This window comes from Globicephala melas, chromosome X, assembly GCF_963455315.2.
Source record: "Globicephala melas chromosome X, mGloMel1.2, whole genome shotgun sequence".
In the NCBI taxonomy this organism is placed as follows: Eukaryota; Metazoa; Chordata; class Mammalia; order Artiodactyla; family Delphinidae; genus Globicephala; species Globicephala melas.
In genome coordinates this window covers 112,935,497-112,954,378 of record NC_083335.1, presented here as the reverse complement: position 1 = coordinate 112,954,378, position 18,882 = coordinate 112,935,497, and the positions used below count along the sequence as shown (strand labels likewise).

The window sequence follows — 18,882 nt, the reverse complement described above, 5'->3', positions numbered from 1 at the left end:
TTTACAGCATTAAGAGAGAACAGTTAAAGGCCAAAGACAACCACAAAAAAATTAACCGAGCAGTTAAAATATTTAAATCAGTTTCAGAAGGCTCAAATGTAAGCAACAACTAAGTCATCTCAAGTACATTCAACAGGGAAATCAGGAAGCATACTGGATGAGAACGTTGTACAACTGGCCCAGGACTACGGCCGGTGAGGGAGGGGCAGGGCTGGATCCTGTCCTTATTTTAAAATTTGCTATTTTGCTCTTTGTAAATTTTTTCTATGAATTTTGGTTTTTTAAAATCTTATATTAAAATATTACTGATGCTTCCGCCAAAAGTCAAACAGAATTACCACGTGACCCAGCAATTCCACTCCTAGGTGTAACCATTTACCAAAAGAGTTAAAAACAGATACTCAAACAGTTATTTACAGGAATTCCCTGGCAGTCCAGCGGTTAAGGACTCTGTGCTCTCACTACCGAGGGCCCGGGTTGGATCCCTGGTCAGGGAACTAAGATCCCACAAGCTGAGGCACGGTGTGGCAAAAACAAAAACAAACAAACAAACAAAATTTATTTACACATGAATGTTCACAGCAGCGCTATCCAAAAAAGCCAAAAGGTAGAAACAACTCAAATGTCCATCAACGGATGAATGAATAAACAAATTGTAGCCTAATCCACACCAGGAAATTCATTCAGCCACAGCAAGGAAGAACTGACATAGGCCACAACGTGGATGAACCTTGAAAACATCAAGCTCAGTGAAAGAAGCCAGACACGAGAGGCCACGTATTATATGATTCCACTAATATGAAATATCCAGGATAGGCCCATCCATAGAAATAGAAAGGAGATAAGTGGCTGTGGGGGCGGCTGGGAAGAGGGACGGAACCAGATGAAGGTGGTGGTTGCACAGCACTGCGAATGGACCCAGTGCTCCTGCACTGTTCACTCTGAAATGGTTAATCTATGTTATGTGATATTTCACCCCAAGTAAATATATATACATATGTTACCGATCTTGATTCCTGAGTTTTTTTATGCCCCCTTATATTCTGTGCCTGAGGCCAGGGCCTTACTTACCACCCCCAGTCTTGGACCTGTTTCATTTTACTTTTTACTACAAATAAACAGAGTGACAAACTGAAATAAACTTGGGCCACATGCAAATCTGTGGCTGAATTCCAGGTAACAGAATGACTCATTTTTGACACAAAATTAGTTGTTGCGTGTGCCCTGCCGGCCTTCCCATATAGCCCAGAGAAGGCTCAGCTACCTGGATCCTTCCTCACCACCTGGACGTCTCCATACACCAGACAAGACACCAACACACTTTCTGCCCGCTGAAGTTGCTGGGAAAAGTTTAATTGGCTACAGAAATTTGCAAGAACCAAAGGTCACCTCTGGAGGAAAAAGAAAACTACCCCTTTGATTCTGGTTCATGGAAGTGCATATTATTAGATTCCCCTCGAGGCTGTACATCCCATGTTTGGTGGAGAAAAGAGTGATTCTATGAGTGTGGTGATTTCCTTAGATACTTCCTTCATCTTGGCTTCGGTTACTTCAGAGCCTTAAAAAAAAAAAAGAAAAAAGAAGTATTAGCCACATCGAAAGCTGAATAATATGTCTTACAAGTGCCTCCAACTAATCTTTGCACCATTTTGGTTTGCTTCTGAAGGTCTCCATGTCTGAGGCAAACCTAAATAGGCCCGGATGTGCCTTCCCTGGTGAACAGGAATGTTCTGCCCCCAAGTGAAATAAGAAGAGAAATCACACTGGAGCGATGGACTCCGCACGAATTTTCCAAAAGCTGCTGTCCCTGCTAAAGAGCAGGGTTGTCCAGGCAGCACCTGCCTCTGAGCATGAATGGAACAAAGCCATCCAGGCTGCTACCTTCTCTAATAAAACCTCCAGGAGCCGTGAGGGACATAAGCTGCCCTTGGAAGCCAAGCCAGTCTCTGGCATCTCCCTACAAAGAAAGAAAACATTATTTTATTTTCTACAAATCCAAGGAACTCTGCTTTTCCATGAGTGACCTAGACCAGGGGTCAGCACACTGTGTCTGGAAATCAAGTTTTACTGGGACACAGCCCTGCCCATTTATGTACATACTGTCCAAGCCTGCTCTCCCTCTCCAACGCACTGGAGGGCCCACAAAGCCGAAAACAGTCACTGTCTGGCCCTTTACAGAACAAGTTTGCTGACCCCTCAGCTACACTATCAGCCTCCACGTATCCATTTAGAGGCACCCGGATATGTTTATTCCCGGCCTCAGGCGCATTCCTAACTGCCTGCTTCCTCAGGTGCATTCCAGATTCCCAGAAGCACCGTCAGCTGTCAAGTCTGTCCTGCTAACTATGCAAACAGGAGCGTCCCAGGGGAGCAGGATCCTGCGGGACCAGTCCTGTGATGCTCCCTTCTACACCAAGAAGACAGCCTGTCTGGGAAACAAACAAGAACTTAAAGGTTCCATCTCACCCTCTCAGGCAGTCCTGGTGATTCCAAGTCACGTATCAGTTTCAGCTGATTTCCAACTCAGCTATCCTTTGCTCTGAAAAGCTGTCATCACTGGCATCGCTGTATCTATCACTAGAGCAAAAGACGAATTAACTTAGCAAGGTGTAAAAAAACTCTGGGCAATTATCCTATTTACCATCCTAAACACTTTCCATAATTAACCCCCACTAAGAGAAGATACTAAGGAATATTCTATTATTACTTCCTAGTCACTCCAGGAAGACGTGAGTCCAACCACAACCAACGGTCTCCTTCTTTTGTCAGAGGAACTGATCATTTGCTTGTGTCTTAAATTGGAAGTACCTTATTCAGAAAATTTATAAAAGCATTTCAATTTAGACTGAAATTTATAACCTTCTGAAGACCACTAGTATAGGTCAACAGCATGAAAGTTTTCCATTCCAATAAACATTCTCATAGGTCCAAGGGTTTGAGAAATAATTTGCACAATTTTGCTGTTCTCAAATTAGAAACTTTATGTGATGATCCAACTACCTCAAGTTACATGTAGTATTCAAAGTAGGACTGATTATTGACCTAGATGCCGCCATCTTGGGTTCCCGAAGAAATACACCTTCTCCATGAGATAGGCCTGTAATTGTACTTTCACTTTGAGCCACAGACTCAGTTTGGGGTTCCTCTTGCTTGGTTCCAAGCAAGTCAGCAGGTTGATCAACCCCTCAAGAGTTCTACTGATCTACGAAGATGACATTGTCAGGAAGTAAGTGTTTTATGCCGACCCGTTCCTAGCCTTGGCCAAGTTTTTGCTGACTTATAGCAATAGAAGTCTGAATTCCATAAGAGGTGAAAATTCACTTATTTTAAAGAGAGGAGAGGGAACAATTGGAGAAACCCTATGCTGACAGGCTAGAAAACAAAGATTTACCCTAAACATATGGAGTAAATATCAATAAATACATAAACAAAATCATAACAGACAACCTCACTCTCCTCCCTGACTTTTGGACAAAATACTGGAAAGGGGGAGGGTGGGGCTAGAGTATGGAGAAGACACAGAAAAAGATCAAGAATTGGCAGAAAAGACAAGATTACTTAGGTGAACAAAGAAATCAACATATCCTTAAAACCAATCAAGTAGAAGATACCTCCTAGTTAGATTTTAATTCAGGAAAACCACTTCTGTTACAAAAGGGTTTCCAATAAAGAAAACACAGGAATAACCAAAGAAAATATATTTTTAAAAAACAACCCCCCAAAATTGATATATCCTTATCCATGCACTCTTACTACGCAAACGTCGACTCCTTCCTGGTTCTCTGCAACTAAAGGGAATTTGGAAGATGCACTCAACTCCCCATGTGAGAAGAAATGAAGGTCAAGGATGTTCAAGTGACTCGCTAGGCACACAGCTTGTTCAAGGTGGGACCAGGATCCCCATCGTGCTAACCCAGGCCACAGGCTCAAGTCGAAGGTGTGTGCTGCAGTGGGCCCCACAGGGCATGTACCCTGACACCACAAGTGAGAAGGGCCAAAGGGCCAAGGGAACTCCATTTTCTCAAGTATCTCAAGCTTCCTTCCCCACCTCCGAGCCCATGGAGGAATGGGGTGGGCCCACATCCTCGCCCTCACACTCCTGGTTGTACTGGTTATTAGCCACATGCCTGAGAGTCTAGAAAAAAGTAGTAACAATACCTACCACCTCATCAAAATGTTATGAGGGCCGAAAGAGAATGCCTAAATGTGCTCTGAAATTATATGAAAATAGGAGCTGTTGCTGTTTATGGGGGCTATGTGTTTACAACATGGCATCTCTCAAAAAGTCATGGAAATATAAAGAAGCGGCGAAAACTGCCAAGTGCATGATTTTCAGAAGTCTTTCCTGTACCAAGAGTAATTCCCTACCCACTTCAGCAGGTGGACTTGGGTGGGTCTAACCTAATGGCTCTCATTTCCTGTCTGCTGGCTGTCAGCCCCAAACTCTGCCAAGGCATCAAAATGGCACAGGTTGAGTCTAACGAAGGGGAGCTCCAAGGCAAATGACGGTTCACTAATTTTCTTCCATATGTGTTCAGGGGCGGAGGTGGAACAACCACATAAACCACAACACTCAAGGACAGAATTCTCAAAATAGGCAATGCTGCTCAATAAACATGCTGATTTTATGGCATTCATGCTCCAGCAAAACACAAGTGCTAGAAACACAATTCCACATGCAGGACAGCAGCGGTTCCTGCACATCCAATAAAATGTGGGTGCTGCTCTGTGCCATGTAAGACTTAGGGCTTCATTTTTGTTTCACACAGAACGGACTTAAGTCATAAGATACTTATCGGGGCATATTTTCACTTAATTCGAGACATCTCAGCTCTATCTTAAGACAACCTGTCTTTTTAAATAACCTCTGTACACACACACACACACACACACACACACACACACACACACTTCTCAGTGGGGAGAGTTATTAGATATTAGGGTCTTACATGTTAAATTTTTTGAAATGCCGCAGAATACGGAACTATTCGTGTGTGCCTTGTTACTTTTGAGGAGCAGAAAATTTTAAACCTGCACTGTCCGATGTGGTAGCCACAAGCCACAGTAGCTATCTAAATTTAAATCAACTAAAACCAAATAAAAGTTAAAGTTCCATTCCTCACGTGTACACACTGAGCCACACTTCAACTGCTCAACAGCCATGTGTGGTTGGCAGCTACCATATTGGACAGTGCAGATTATAGAACATTTCCATCACGGCAAAAAGTTCTATTGGATAGCATTGATTTAAAAACAAATGAATGATGATTTAAAAAACAAAACCATAATCACCATGCAGTGGTTCTCCTTATCACTCCCTAAGAAAGGTTTTTTTTAAGGTCTGGCTATGTACAGTCAAAATCACAGCAACTCTCTCTCATACATGCATGTACCCCCCAAATAACGGAAGCACTCTTTCTAAAAAAGTTTTTTACTGTACTATTTCTTACAACACAAAATCAAAATCACCAGCAGCAACGCAAGGGAATCGCTATCCTTAAACGCTGGCTGGACTTACAAGACTTGACCGCCATGGTCTACATGTGGTTCTTTGACAAACAAAAGGCTTGTCATAGTCAAGTTTGTTTGTCCAAGACTCCTGGTTCCTAATAAATTCCCAATATAAGAAAACATATATTCCAACGCACCAGGGCAAGGGTAGAGTAATGTCTCATATAGTCCACCTTCTTTGCTACCCTGATGCAGCCATTAAACCATTTCTTCTCCATTAACAAAAAGAGGTGGTCGGAATTAAAAAAAAAATTAATAGCATACTTAAGATTCCCAGCATGCATACATTCCTGTAACACTTTATATCAAAATCCATCTCATATGGAGAAAGCATATTTTAAAACAGGTTTCCATGCACACAGTTTCCCCCAAAGCATTGTTATTGCTATGCTTCCTTCCTTCTCAAAGAGCCCCTGGAAGCCATAAAATATAAGAGCAATGGAATAAAAACTTAGTATGCTGTGAATGAGTTTTGCATTGAATAGTAAACGGTAGAACACAACCCCAGCGGGGCGTTAAAAGCACAGTAGTCTATGTCTCTATTAACTCCGTCCCTGGCTGGTACCACATCATCTGCAGGCAGTGAATCACGATCAGTAAAGAGCACCTTTTAAGCAACGTTTAATCCCTGACGGAAGGCATACTCAAATGGGGTTTATCAGCAGTACTTTACGAGAAAAAGTCTCCAGGTATGGTTTTGGAGTCCAACAATAAGGGAGGGGGGCTGTTTTAAAGATGTTTAAAAGAACTGTCAAAAAAGAAAGCAAAAAAGAATATTTTTTTCCAGTTCACTTTTGCTTGAAATGTAACAAAGGAGGAAAAGTAGTATTTTTATATCAGTTGAAAGTTTACAAAGCACCATCTCAACTGTTCCTCACAGCAACCCTAAAGGATGAAGATCCTGAGGTTTAGGACTGGGGACTTGGAAAAAAATTACCCAGTAAGTGGCAGATCCAGAAAATAAACCCATAGCACCCGCTCTACTTGCCCACACTGTCCCCACAAAAATAAAATATTTGCACCTTATACTGCAAGAATGGCCCCTGGCAACATCAACCATGTAGCCCAAGAGTTAAAATAAAAAGGAAGGTGATTCCAAGTTTAGAACAGTGCTGGAAAATGCACATTAGATTCACACAGGAGAAAAAGAGTATCTTACTCTCCTAGTCAAATAGAAAGAGACACCCAAAGTGGGATAAGGACGCCTTAGAGGGAGAAATGTACACTCTGTATATAATCAGCGGAGAGGCCACACCCACCTCTGATGCCCACCATCAGTAACAATTTGGGGAACCAGCATCCTAACAGGCTACAGATTGGCATTCCCTTCTCGCTAAGCACTTCAGGAATGTATAACAGGAGCCAAGGGAGACGTGAGAGCTGAAGCCAAAGCACTAAACCCTCTGGGGGAGTTCAGGCTGTTCCGTAGGGATTTGTGGGCATTTTATGCTATGAGTCAAGAGAAGCCATTTAGAGATTCAAGCTCCAAAATAATGCAGGAAGAGCATTCTGCCAGCAGAAGATGGACTGAGAAGAGGAAAGCTGGAGGCCTGGAGAGCAGGTAGGAGGCTTTGAGTAGGCAAGAGATGAAGGAGACGGGAACTAAGGTGAAATTAATAATAGCACAATAATAATTCCCATTTAATTTCCTACCATAGACCAGGCACTGTGCTAAGTGCTTTCCATTTAGAATAAAACGTACTCTTCATCACTACCATGTGAAGTGAGTACTATTACCATCCCCTTTTTATAAAGACTCTCTTAGCTGGGGGTCTGTATCTGAGGACCCCTAGAAGAATATCGATGGATTCGATGGATGGGAGGCTTCTGGGATATGAATACCGTTCCAATTGCTATGTGTGTGCAGCCTTCCAGGAAGTGGGTCCACAGCTTTCATCACTTTCTTGGAAGGTGATTTGTCAGCCTCAAAATGTAGAGAACCATTAAACTACCCGATGAGTCCCCCAGGACAGGGTGTGTGTTCTTATTGGACTTGCAGTTGATTCTCCTGCACCCAGCACCATGGCTGGGATGGCGTGAGCTCCAGCACATGTGGCGCATTGAGTGGACGCTGAAGCACGCAGCCATCAAACAGCAAGAGCATCATGCAACTTGGAAAAATGTGTACGAGGTGTTCAGTTCAAAAGACAGGCTTTTGTAATTAATAAAGACTCTGTGGTGATGCTCTGAGAACATATGAATATCCTGTTTTCCTAAACCTTTCATCCAATGGTTTTGGCAACCACTGATGATCCTTATTTGACTCAGTTATTATATTGGGGGTTGCATCTACATTTCTTTTAATTGGCCTTTTGGTTTTTTTGAGTATTATTATGGAATTTTTTAAAAATGTAATGTGTTATAATCCAATTTTGTCATGATTGTTTTTGATGTTCGAACTGTCCAAAGTGAGCCCCTTTCAAGTGGCTTCTTTGATCTTATACAAAATCTCCCCCTTGGATTTTGAACTCTCCCTTCCTTTAAGTCTAGCAACACATTCTGGGCTCATCTTGTACTTTCCCTGCCCCAGACCTGAAACCAAGCGTTTCTTCCAGGAACCCTAGTTCATTTCAGTGGGGGATGGTATTTTAGAAACTGAAATGGAAAAAAATGTTTCTTTACAAAAGATACGCCCACACAGTCACTACCTTAACCAGGTGATAAACTCAGCCCCATCCACCGTGTGACAACAGAGGGAAGGTTATGTGCCTTACGTGTCTCCTGACGTGTCTGTATAAAGTCTACAACAGCCCCAATGAAATACTCTTCCCAAGATGTCTAACCTGATTCTAATCATGAGAAAACAATCAGATGAATCCAAATTCTGGTCATTGCTAGAAGACAATTGGCCTGGCCTCTTTATTAAAGTCAATGTTATGCAGAACTGAAAACGAGAGGGTGATTTACCCAGATTAAAAGAAACTAAGGAAACATAACCAAATGAACCTCAAATTGAGCACTGATTACATTTTTTTGATTTCAAAAAAAAGCTAAAGATACATTTGGGGATAAATGGAGAAATTTAAATATGGACTGGAGGGCTTCCCTGGTGGTGCAGTGGTTGAGATTCCGCCTGCCGATGCAGGGGACACGGGTTCGTGCCTCAGTCCGGGAAGATCCCACATGCCGCGGAGCGGCTGGGCACGTGAGCCATGGCCGCTGAGGCTGCGCGTCTGGAGCCTGTGCTCCACAACGGGAGAGGCCACAACAGTGAGAGGCCCAAGTACCGCCAAAAAAAAAAAAAAAAAAAAATGCACTGGATAGTAAATGATGTCACTGAATTAATGTTAATTTTCTTAGGTGTGATCATGATACTGCATTTACGTAAGAAAATGTCTTCAGTTTTAGAAAATGAATGATAAAGTATCTAGGAGTGAAGTGCTATGATGTTTGCAACTTATAAATGATTCAGAAATAAGTATATACACAGAGAAAGAGAGAATCAAATGTGGTAAAAAGGCAACAATTGATGAATCTAGGTGAAAGGTTTACAAGTATTCACTGTACTATTCTTTCATCTTTTCTGTAGGCTTGAAAGTTTTCAAAATAAAAGAATCAGGAAAAATACACACACACACACACACACACTCACTATTATGATTACAAGCATGAAATGAGTCATATACGGATATGGACTAAAGACTGGAAGGAAAGACTCAAAAGCGAGCACAGTGACTATGTTAGGTTTATGGATCCATTTTCCTTTTTTTCCCAATTTTCTGTAATGCCTCAGCTAGAAGTCCACAGAAAACAAAATCTTCCCAGGCTGGAAGCCAGCATGTCACTTAGAAGGAAAAGCCCAGGAGTCACAGGAGAGAGACCAGAGACAATGGCGAAGGAAATGGGTGCCTTTGCTCCCTGACTGCTGCCGAGATTCAAAGAGAAAAGTGAAGAGGGAAGCCTGAGCTTGCAGGAGAGAAGGGACTCAGATCCCAGGAGCCCACCCGGGCTCAGGAAACGGAAGGCGCTGACTCCAGCTCTGTACTTCCTCTAAGGACCCTCCGATTATGAAGTAGTTTCAACTTCTGAGTTTGGTCTGAAACGATCAAGCTAATACAGTGCATCGTGGAGTTAACTTCCCTCCTCTTTCTGTATCGGCCTGCCTCCTGTCTCGCCACAAAAAGATGATTTCTCTGCATAAGAGATAGTATGTATTGCGTGGAGACATGGAATCTAAGATCCTAAAACCTAGAATAAAATGCTACCCACATGTCTTAAGATTACGGTTTTGTATTTTAAAAACATGTTTCCCAAAAGAGCTGCATTTCTGGGAACTGTTGACTGAACTCCATCTCATTTCTTGCTTTCAGGCATAGAGCACATAGAACAAGCACTATCTAAGCACAAGAGTTTTACTCTGACCTGACAGAGGGGCATGATAAATGTTGGAATCATAAAAACTGGAAGTCGTTCCTGACCTCGGTGTGGAGTGATTGCACCTCAGGGCCTTGCAGGGCAGCCCCAGAGACACGCAGACTGAAAAACAGCCTATGAACTTCAGACTCCCATCCCTCTTCTCTTTCCAGTTGCTTAAAAATGGAATTCTGAAACAACAAGGTCCTACTGTATAGCACAGGGAACTATATTCAACATCACATGATAAACCATAATGGAAAAGAATATATATATAAAACTGAATCACCTTGCTGTACACCAGAAACTAACACAACACTGTAAATCAACTATACTGCAATTAAAAAAAAATGGAATTCTGGACAGAGATCCTGTGCTTTGTTTCTAGATACTGAAAAACCTGCAATTATAAGAACCTTTGGATATTCTATTTAGTATAAATCTACAATTTTTTATTACAATTACATGAAGCAGTCTCATTCTATTACATCATACACCGCAAAGCCACGCAAATTTGTGGATACCGTTTAAACATGGGACAAATTATATTTAGACACCAGGGGAGAGACCTCAGCAAGGAATTACAATGATTTATTTAATGGACCATAATTTCCCATTGATTTCTTTATTCTAAAAATGGTTTATTAGACTTGTGCAAAAGAGTTAACACAGCAGGCCTGAGGCTGCTATCTTTAGAAGGGCCTGCTTGCTGGGGAACTTAGCTTTCAGAATGTTTTCTCCATTACTAACTGATAAGGTCATTTCACTGGGCCTAGGCTGTTTGTACAAGCAAGGTGATTTGTGGTGAGCGCTTGCTATCCTTCTGGGAGCCTGGAATTTGGGTAGTTGCTAGGCAGAGAATGCCCATGTGACCAGTCTCCTATAGAAACTCTTAAGTGTCAAATGGGCTTCTCTGGGCATAAACATTACACACTGCATTTTTACTGCTGGAGGGAGGGTGAGTTCTGTGTGACCTCTCACAGGAGGGAGAGAACATAGGAAACCTGCAGATAGATTTCTCCAGACTCTACTTATACCTCCTTCCCTTACTGAGCCAGCTGTGTATGCTTACTCTGTCACTGAAATGAATTTTAGCCATGAGTACAACTATATTGATTCCTTCTAGTCAATCATCGAATGTGTGGGTGGTCTTGGGGGACCCCCAAAACAAGACTTAGTTTGATTTTGCAAGTACTTCTGAGTAGCTTATAAAAATCTAAAAAAAAATTTAAAATACTATCCTAAAACTATTATGCCTGGGGGCTTCCCTGGTGGCGCAGTGGTTGAGAGTCCGCCTGCCGATGCAGGGGACGTGGGTTCGTGCACCAGTCTGGGAAGATCCCACATGCCGCAGAGCGGCTGGGCCCGTGAGCCATGGCCGCTGAGCCTGCGCGTCCGGAGCCTGTGCTCCGCAACGGGAGAGGCCACGGCAGTGAGAGGCCCGCGTACCGCAAAAAAAAAAAAAAAGAAAGAAAGAAAAAACTATTATGCCTCTTGAACAGACCACCACAGGTGGTGGACCTGGTCTTTGTAACTGCTGCCATTCTATAGATACCAGAGTAGCTGAGAGTTCAGCTCACCAGCTCTAGATCCCAAAATAATATTCTTACTGCAACTTCCCAGGCAATAAAAGATAAATGTTCTCCACGAAGCAGAAAGCAAAGGTTAGAGCCCAGGTGTATTTGCTCAAAGCCAAGGATTTTTTTTTTTTTTTACATTGTGGGTTTTAAAGACATCAGCTGCACATGTGCCATACATTTAAATAATATCAGCCAATTTCTGGGAAAGGAAGTCATTAGTCTAGTGTTCATATTTCTTGACACATTTGTTTAGGATTGATTACAGACAGTAATCTTGTTTGACAGAAATACAGTCCCAACTCAGCTCACATTAGCGCCTGGCCATCAAAGCAGTTATTTGCTTTTCAGTGCTCACTAACACCATGGAGCCAGGCAGAGAGGAGCTGAAGTGCAAGGTTCCTCTGGAACCCTAGGGTCTGCCACTGGATTAAGTCAGGGGCACCATTGTTAGTTGGAAAACCCCCTGCAAGGTGTCAAGATTATACTAGACTATATCCTCCCCTGCTACCTACATTTAGTACTGTAATGGGTAGTAAGCAACCACTGCATACTAGGGAGCCAGGAGACCAAGATAAATAAGATGCTGGCTGCTCTGAAGGACCACACCAGTTGGTGGCTGATAGACAGGAATTCTCTGACCACCATGGAAGCCTGCTAGTCAGCTGTGATCCCAATCCCAGCATCAGAGTCTTGTTAAGAGATCTTTCCTTTCTTTCTGAGACCCTGTGACTCGCTCAGCAGTTGCTGGCAGTCACTTTTCTCAGAAACTACTGGTGAGCTTTACCCAGAGACCACCAGGCCCCAGGCAAGAACTGGCGGGCCAGCCAGCACACAGGTGGGTGGACCACACAAAGCAGACGCCATTTCTATATTAGTTGATGCTTGCAAACAACCAGATAGTTATGCATGAACGATTATGTGTGCGTTATTTCTCCCAGCCATCTCACTTGTTCCACCGTCATCCTCCTTTCACGTGTGAGCACCTGAAATAATGGAGACAATAAAGTGGCTGGGAAGGGACAGAGCATATATCCAACACGGGACCACACTGGAATGTCCAATCTGCTGTGTAAGCCATGCAGCCTTACAGCACAGGAAGCTCGTCTTCATATGCAATCTCATGCAGAACCAGGCCACGTGAGCCAGGAAGAGTGGAGCTGAAGCTCCACTGAAGTAGGGAAGCAGGGAAGAGCCTGGAAACACCCCCCCCTCCCCGCCCCGATCCCAGTCTACTCCTCATGGCAGCCTGGATTCCAGCTCCACAGGCACGGTGTGAAAACCACTGCACTGGTTCAAGAGTGCAGGGAGTGATCATTAATTCATTAAGAGACCCAACATGCAAAATATGTAAAGCTATTCCCATCTGAACACACAGTTAAAGGACATGCTAGAGAGCTGTGAGTCTCTCCTAGCAGGTAATATCGCAAACAAGCAGGCTTGCGTAACAAAGCACACGTAGACACACCACACAGCGATCCTGGCAGTCCTCAAATGCAATATCGCCAGGCTCATTTGCTAGGATGAGGGTCCACAATGGTAATCTTCTAAACAAGATATATCCAGTTATTGTGGTAATAACCCCTACCTAAGAACATGATTCCGGCTAGTTCCTTTCACTTTGAAAGTTATTACATAACAATATTCTTAGATGAGAGGAAGTAAAAATGTAAATTCTCCCCAAATGAGTATTTAAATAGAAAGAATTTTTTTTTTTTTTTTTTTTTTTTTGCGGTACGCGGGCCCCTCACTGTTGTGGCCTCTCCCGTTGCGGAGCACAGGCTCCAGACGCGCAGGCCCAGCGGTCATGGCTCACGGGCCCAGCCACTCTGCGGCATGTGGGATCCTCCAGACCGGGGCACGAACCCGCATCCCCTGCATCGGCAGGCGGACTCTCAACCACTGCGCCACCAGGGAAGCCCCTAAATATAAAGAAATTTTAACGAAAATCCCTAAGGGATTTTTTTATTCAAACTTGACTCTAAAAATCATTATACAGGTCCTCCAGAAGAGAACAAAACACATTTTTTAAAATGTTAAATAAAAATGAGAGTAGGGTAGATAAGGGCTTGATTTACAATAATCCTATGATAATGAAAAGGGTGGTAAGGATTCAGAAAAAAGAGATGAAATCACCAATGGAACAAAACAGAAATCCCTGAAACAAATCTAAATTACTTCATTGGCGGGGGTGTGGGGGCAGGGGGGCAGTATAAGGGGGATGCGGATTCCCTGCCTCACACAATACACCAAAAATAAAGTCCATATAAATTACAAATTGAAAATATAAAATTGAAACCATATCACTCTCCCAAGGCAATAGAAATAAAAACAAAAATAAACAAATGGGACCTAATCAAACTTACAAGCTTTTACACAGCAAAGGAAACCATAAAAAAAACCAAAAAGACAACCTATGGAATGGGAGAAAATATCTGCAAATGATGCCACGGACAAGGGCTTAATCCCCAAAGTATACAAACAACTCATATAAGTCAACCAAAAAAAACCAAACAACCCAATTGAAAAATGGGCAGAAGACCTAAATAGACATTTCTCCAAAGTAGACATACAGATTTCCAAGAAACACAGGAAAAGATGCTCAACATCACTAATCATTAGAGAAATGCAAATTGAAACTACCATGAGCTATCACCTCACACCACTCAGAATGGCCATCATTAAAAAGTCTACAAATAACAAATGCTGGAGAGGGTGTGGAGAAAAGGGAACCCTCCTACACTGTTGGTGGGAAAGTAAGTTGGTGCAGCCATAAGGAAAAACAGTATGGAGGTTCCTCAGAAAACTAAAAATAGAGCTACTATATGATCCAGCAATCCCAGTCCTGGGCATATACTTGGACAAAACTGTAATTCAAAAAGATAGCTGCACCTCTATGTTCATAGCAGCGCTATTCACAATAGCCAAGACATGGAAACAATGTAAATGTGCACTGACAGATGAATGGATAAAGAAGATGTGGTACATAAATACAATGGAATATTACTCAGCCATAAAAAAGAACAAAATAATGCCATTTGCAGCAACAAGGAGGCAACTAGAGATTATCATACTAAGTGAAGTAAGTCAGAAAGAGAGAGACAAATACCACATGATATCACTTATATGTGGAATCTAAAATATAGTACAAATGAACCTATCTACAAAACAGAAACAGACTCACAGACATAGAGAACAGACTTGTGGTTGCCACGGATGGGGGGTGGGGGGATGGAGAAGGGTGGATTAGGAGTTTGGGGTTGTTAGATGCAAACTATTACATTTAGAATGGATAAACAACGAGGTCCTACTGTATAGCACAGGGAACTATATCCCATCTCCTGGAATAAACCATAATGGAAAAGAAAATTTAAAAAAGAATGTATATACATGTATAACTGAGTCACTTAGCTGTACAGCAGAAATTAGCACAACATTGTAAATAAACTATACTTCAATTCAAAAAATTTTAAAAAAGAGAAACCATAAAAGTGCTAGTGGAAAACAAATGGGTAACTATTTATATAATAATCTTCTGATAGGGAAAGACTTTAGGCAGGATACTAAAGACATAATCCACAAAAGTAAAAGATTTGACCACATATAAATAAAAAATACATGAATAAGGACTACATAAAGTCTTTATTTAAAACTTTAGGGAAAATAAAAACTAAGATAAAACTAATAAAAACTAATGAAAGCCATTAACAACTTAGAAAAAAAACAAAATCACTTTGAAAAAGTATGTGTAACCTAACAAAGGATTAATGTCCTTTATATATAAAGAGCTTATCAATCATTAAGAAAAAAGGAGGGGATTTCCCTGGTGGCACAGTGGTTAAAAATCCTCCTGCAAATGCAGGGGACACAGGTTCGAGCCCTGGTCCAGGAAGATCCCACATGCCGCAGAGTAACTAAGCCCGTGTGCCACAACTACTGAGCCTGCGCCCTAGAGCCCGCGAGCCACAACTACTGAAGCCCACGCGCCCAGAGCCCGTGCTCCACAACAAGAGAAGCCACCGCAATGAGAAGCCCACACACCGCAATGAAGAGCAGCACCTGCTCGTCACAACTAGAGAAAGCCCGCGCACAGCAACGAAGACCCAACGCAGCCAAAAATTAATTAATTATTTTTAAAAAAGAAAAAGGATAATAGCAAAAGGAAAAATAGGGCAAAGGATATGAACAGGCTATTCATAAAACAAAAGGCCAATAAATATATAAAATATTCATATATATTTATTAATCAAAAAGTCAACAAAAGAAAATCCCTTTTTTAACCTATCAAAATGACAAAAATCTCTAAAACAATACTCAGTATCAGTCTGATTTTGAAAGCTGACACATTACCACTGTAGATGTGATTAAATCATTTTCACTAAGAGAAAAAAGTATGCTTGTTAAGAGGGGAAAAAAATGATTCTCCACTTTTTAAAAAAATCCTACAATGATATTAAATTTTATGAGAAACCTAAGATGTTGATAACTGCACCTCAAGTCACTGCTAAGAACTGTAAGCTGGTTACCTGGAAGACAGCTTGCATCCCTGAAGGAGGTAGGCATTCAGAGTCCCAGTTGCCGCAAGTAATAGCCCCAGGTATGGAGGGGAAGGCTTCATTGGCCTCGAAGAAAACTCAGGATGGAATTGGACACCGACAAAATAGGGGTGATCTGAAATGAGAATAATCATAATGCAACTGAAGCAGATAAATATAAGAAAACTCATTAAGTGGTAAGATGATTATTTAACTTGTTACCATCATAGCCAGTTATTTTCATGATCCAACTTGGTAGCAGAATTTCACATTGCAAAACACATCACATCAATAAGAGATCCAGCATTTTATTTGTGCAAGGTGTTAGAGAGTGAGCAAAGTTAAGCAAAAGTTTTTGCATGGGAAGATGATCTGCTTTCTCCAAATCTGCCCGCTATCTAGACCCTTCACAGAGGTACAGTGGTTCCATTTCCATGGGTGGGGCCCAGGGCAGGCCACCCTAAAATATGCCTAAATGGCATATTGATTATTTTGAATTAAAGTTACTTAAGATTGAGCTGATGGGGACTTCCCTGGTGGCACAGTGGTTAAGAACCCACCTGCCAGTGCAGGGGACATGGGTTCGAGCCCTGGTCCGGGAAGATCCCACATGCCGCAGAGCAACTGAGCCCGTGTGCCACAACTACTGAGCCTGCGCTCTAGAGCCCACGTGCCACAACTACTGAGCCCACCTGCCACAGCTATTGAAGCCCGCGCTCCTAGAGCCCGTGCTCACCAACAAGAGAAGCCACCGCAATGAGAAGCCTGCGCACCGCAACGAAGACCCAACGCAGCCAAAAATAAATTAATTAAAAAAAAAAAATTGAGCTGATGCAAGAGGGACACTTTGACACACACCCCACCTAGTCTCCTGAAAGCAGGAAGCAAATCTCTCTTGTGAAAGGTGTACTTCCTGCCTCTGAAGTGGAAGGATACCCTTATCACCAGAGACAGGGAATTTGGGCAGAGAAGCCTATAGAAACACATCTTGTGACTTCGTTAATTTACGACCCAAGCCCAAACTTTGTTTAGATTCTTCACTAATTAAGCACCCAAAGCCTAAGTTTCTTTGTCCTGTTAATTCCTCACATATTTATTGTTTCTTTGTCTAAAAAGTATAAAGGCTGCCTGCTTTGGCCGCTTCTTAGGTCCCATTTCTATGAGACCTCCGTCTGCATGCATTAAAATTTGTTTTTCTCCTGCTTATCTGTCTTGGGTCAATTTTACTATTAGTCTAGCCACAAGAACTCAAGAGGGTAGGGGGGAACGGTCCCCTCCCAGCACCCTGGTATCCTCATACTTAAGGCTAACTGTAAGTCACTCTTTCTCTTAGATGACTTCAGGCCATTTTCCACAAGGTCTCCTTTCCCAAGGGATGGGTCCCCTGGGAATGCACCAGGTATAACTGCTTTTCTAGTCACAGCTCTGGGCTGGATATTAATCACGGATAGCACCATGAAGCTGAACAGGCACTCATGTTTCAGCCGAAGCCAACGTATCTCTTGTGATGAAGAGTCTCCAAGTGATAAAAGGATGCCCTTTCAAGATGTTAATGGTGGTTATGGCTCAAGGGGTGAGAGTTCAAGATATTTTAATTTTCTCCCTTATATTGATACTTCTCTGTATCGTGTGAACCTTTACAATGAACACATATTTCTTACATTATCAGAGGGCAAATAAAGCTATTATACATTGAGGGTTGTAAGAAGTCCCTATATGAGCAATTCAAGTTCTCCTAGATGTAATAGGAACAGAAAAGTAGCTCTTCTCAAGTATCTGAAATCCCTTGTTTGGGAATGGTAAAAATTAATGGGCAACATTTCCAAATCTGGGTAGAAATTTTCTAGGATTACAAATTCCTCTCCCAACTCAGAACTCTCAAAAACTATGTTTATTCCCAGATTAGGAAGCAACTCCTAATTAGAGATTGGGCAACTCTCTAATCCCATAATTGCTATAGTCAAAGCATGGTCAGTATGTATTCCTTACTTTAAAAATCTTTTTAATGGCCATATACATATCAAACTGAAGATGATAAAATATAAGTTTTATAGGAGGAAGTAAATATAACTTTAAATCTTTCAATGAGATGCTTTATCAAGTGATCTGAAAGTCTAGTACGAAATTCAAAATCACAAATCCCCATCACTTACCACTGAAGACCCAAAGCTACTGCTCAGTAGTAAGGAAATGATGATTGAATGGCAATGTCCACTGTCTTAAGGTTATCATTTAAAGCTTATCCCTCATCCTAATAAAATATGTAGCAGGCTAGCAGAGTGTTCTTATCTAATGGTTATGGAACTTTAGAACAGGAAAGGACTTCAGAAGTAGGGTAAATGTCCAGGTATAGACGCAGAAGCCTGGAGAAGCTTTGTCCTGTTCCTGGTCGGCTAGCTGGGGTTTCAGCTTCCATCGTCTGACTAGCTCACGCCTCCGTTGGCACCCGTGGGGCCAGGTGTGTCCTGGGGCGCTCACTGCCCGCTTCAGAAGCTTTGATGTAAGATCACCATTTGTTCTCTTCTGCAAAGGACTGATCTTTCAATTCTCAAACGATGATGATGATGATCCTTCTCCTATTTTGAGTCTTCTTTATAAAATAGTGGCAGGATCAGAGAGTAGTTTTTCATGTTTGTTTTAATTTTTACTCCTTACTTAACTAAATAAAAGTTGGAAACCTGAAAAAAAATAATAAAGCTTTGCTACACAAAATGGTAGCCCCTGGCCACAGGTGACCATTTAATAAACTCACTCAAATTAACTGAGCACATTTCAAGAGCTAAACAGCCACACACAGCTAGTGGCTACCATATTGAACAGGGCAGAACACTCCATTATTGCAGCAGATTCTACTGGACAGCTCTGAATCCAGAAAAACCCAGTGTAGACATCCTCTACATCATATC

General features: G+C 42.0%; 1 protein-coding gene across 3 annotated transcripts in view; it reads right to left on the bottom strand.

Moving 5' to 3' along the window:
* Positions 1 to 643: 643 nt before the first annotated feature.
* The window catches only part of CTPS2 (CTP synthase 2), a 109,901-nt gene continuing 91,662 nt past the window's right edge, over positions 644 to 18,882 (bottom strand). The window contains exons 14-16 of one of the 3 annotated variants that reach the window (XM_060292892.2): positions 15,968 to 16,112; positions 2,467 to 2,577; positions 644 to 1,558 (exon numbers count right to left, since the gene is read on the bottom strand). In XM_060292892.2, the coding sequence (XP_060148875.1) occupies positions 2,508 to 2,577; positions 15,968 to 16,112 (215 nt within the window). In that variant the 3' untranslated portion in view covers positions 644 to 1,558; positions 2,467 to 2,507. The remainder of the gene's footprint in view (positions 1,559 to 2,466; positions 2,578 to 15,967; positions 16,113 to 18,882) is intronic. The other 2 variants (XM_030848163.3, XM_030848165.3) reach the window with 2 other exon arrangements.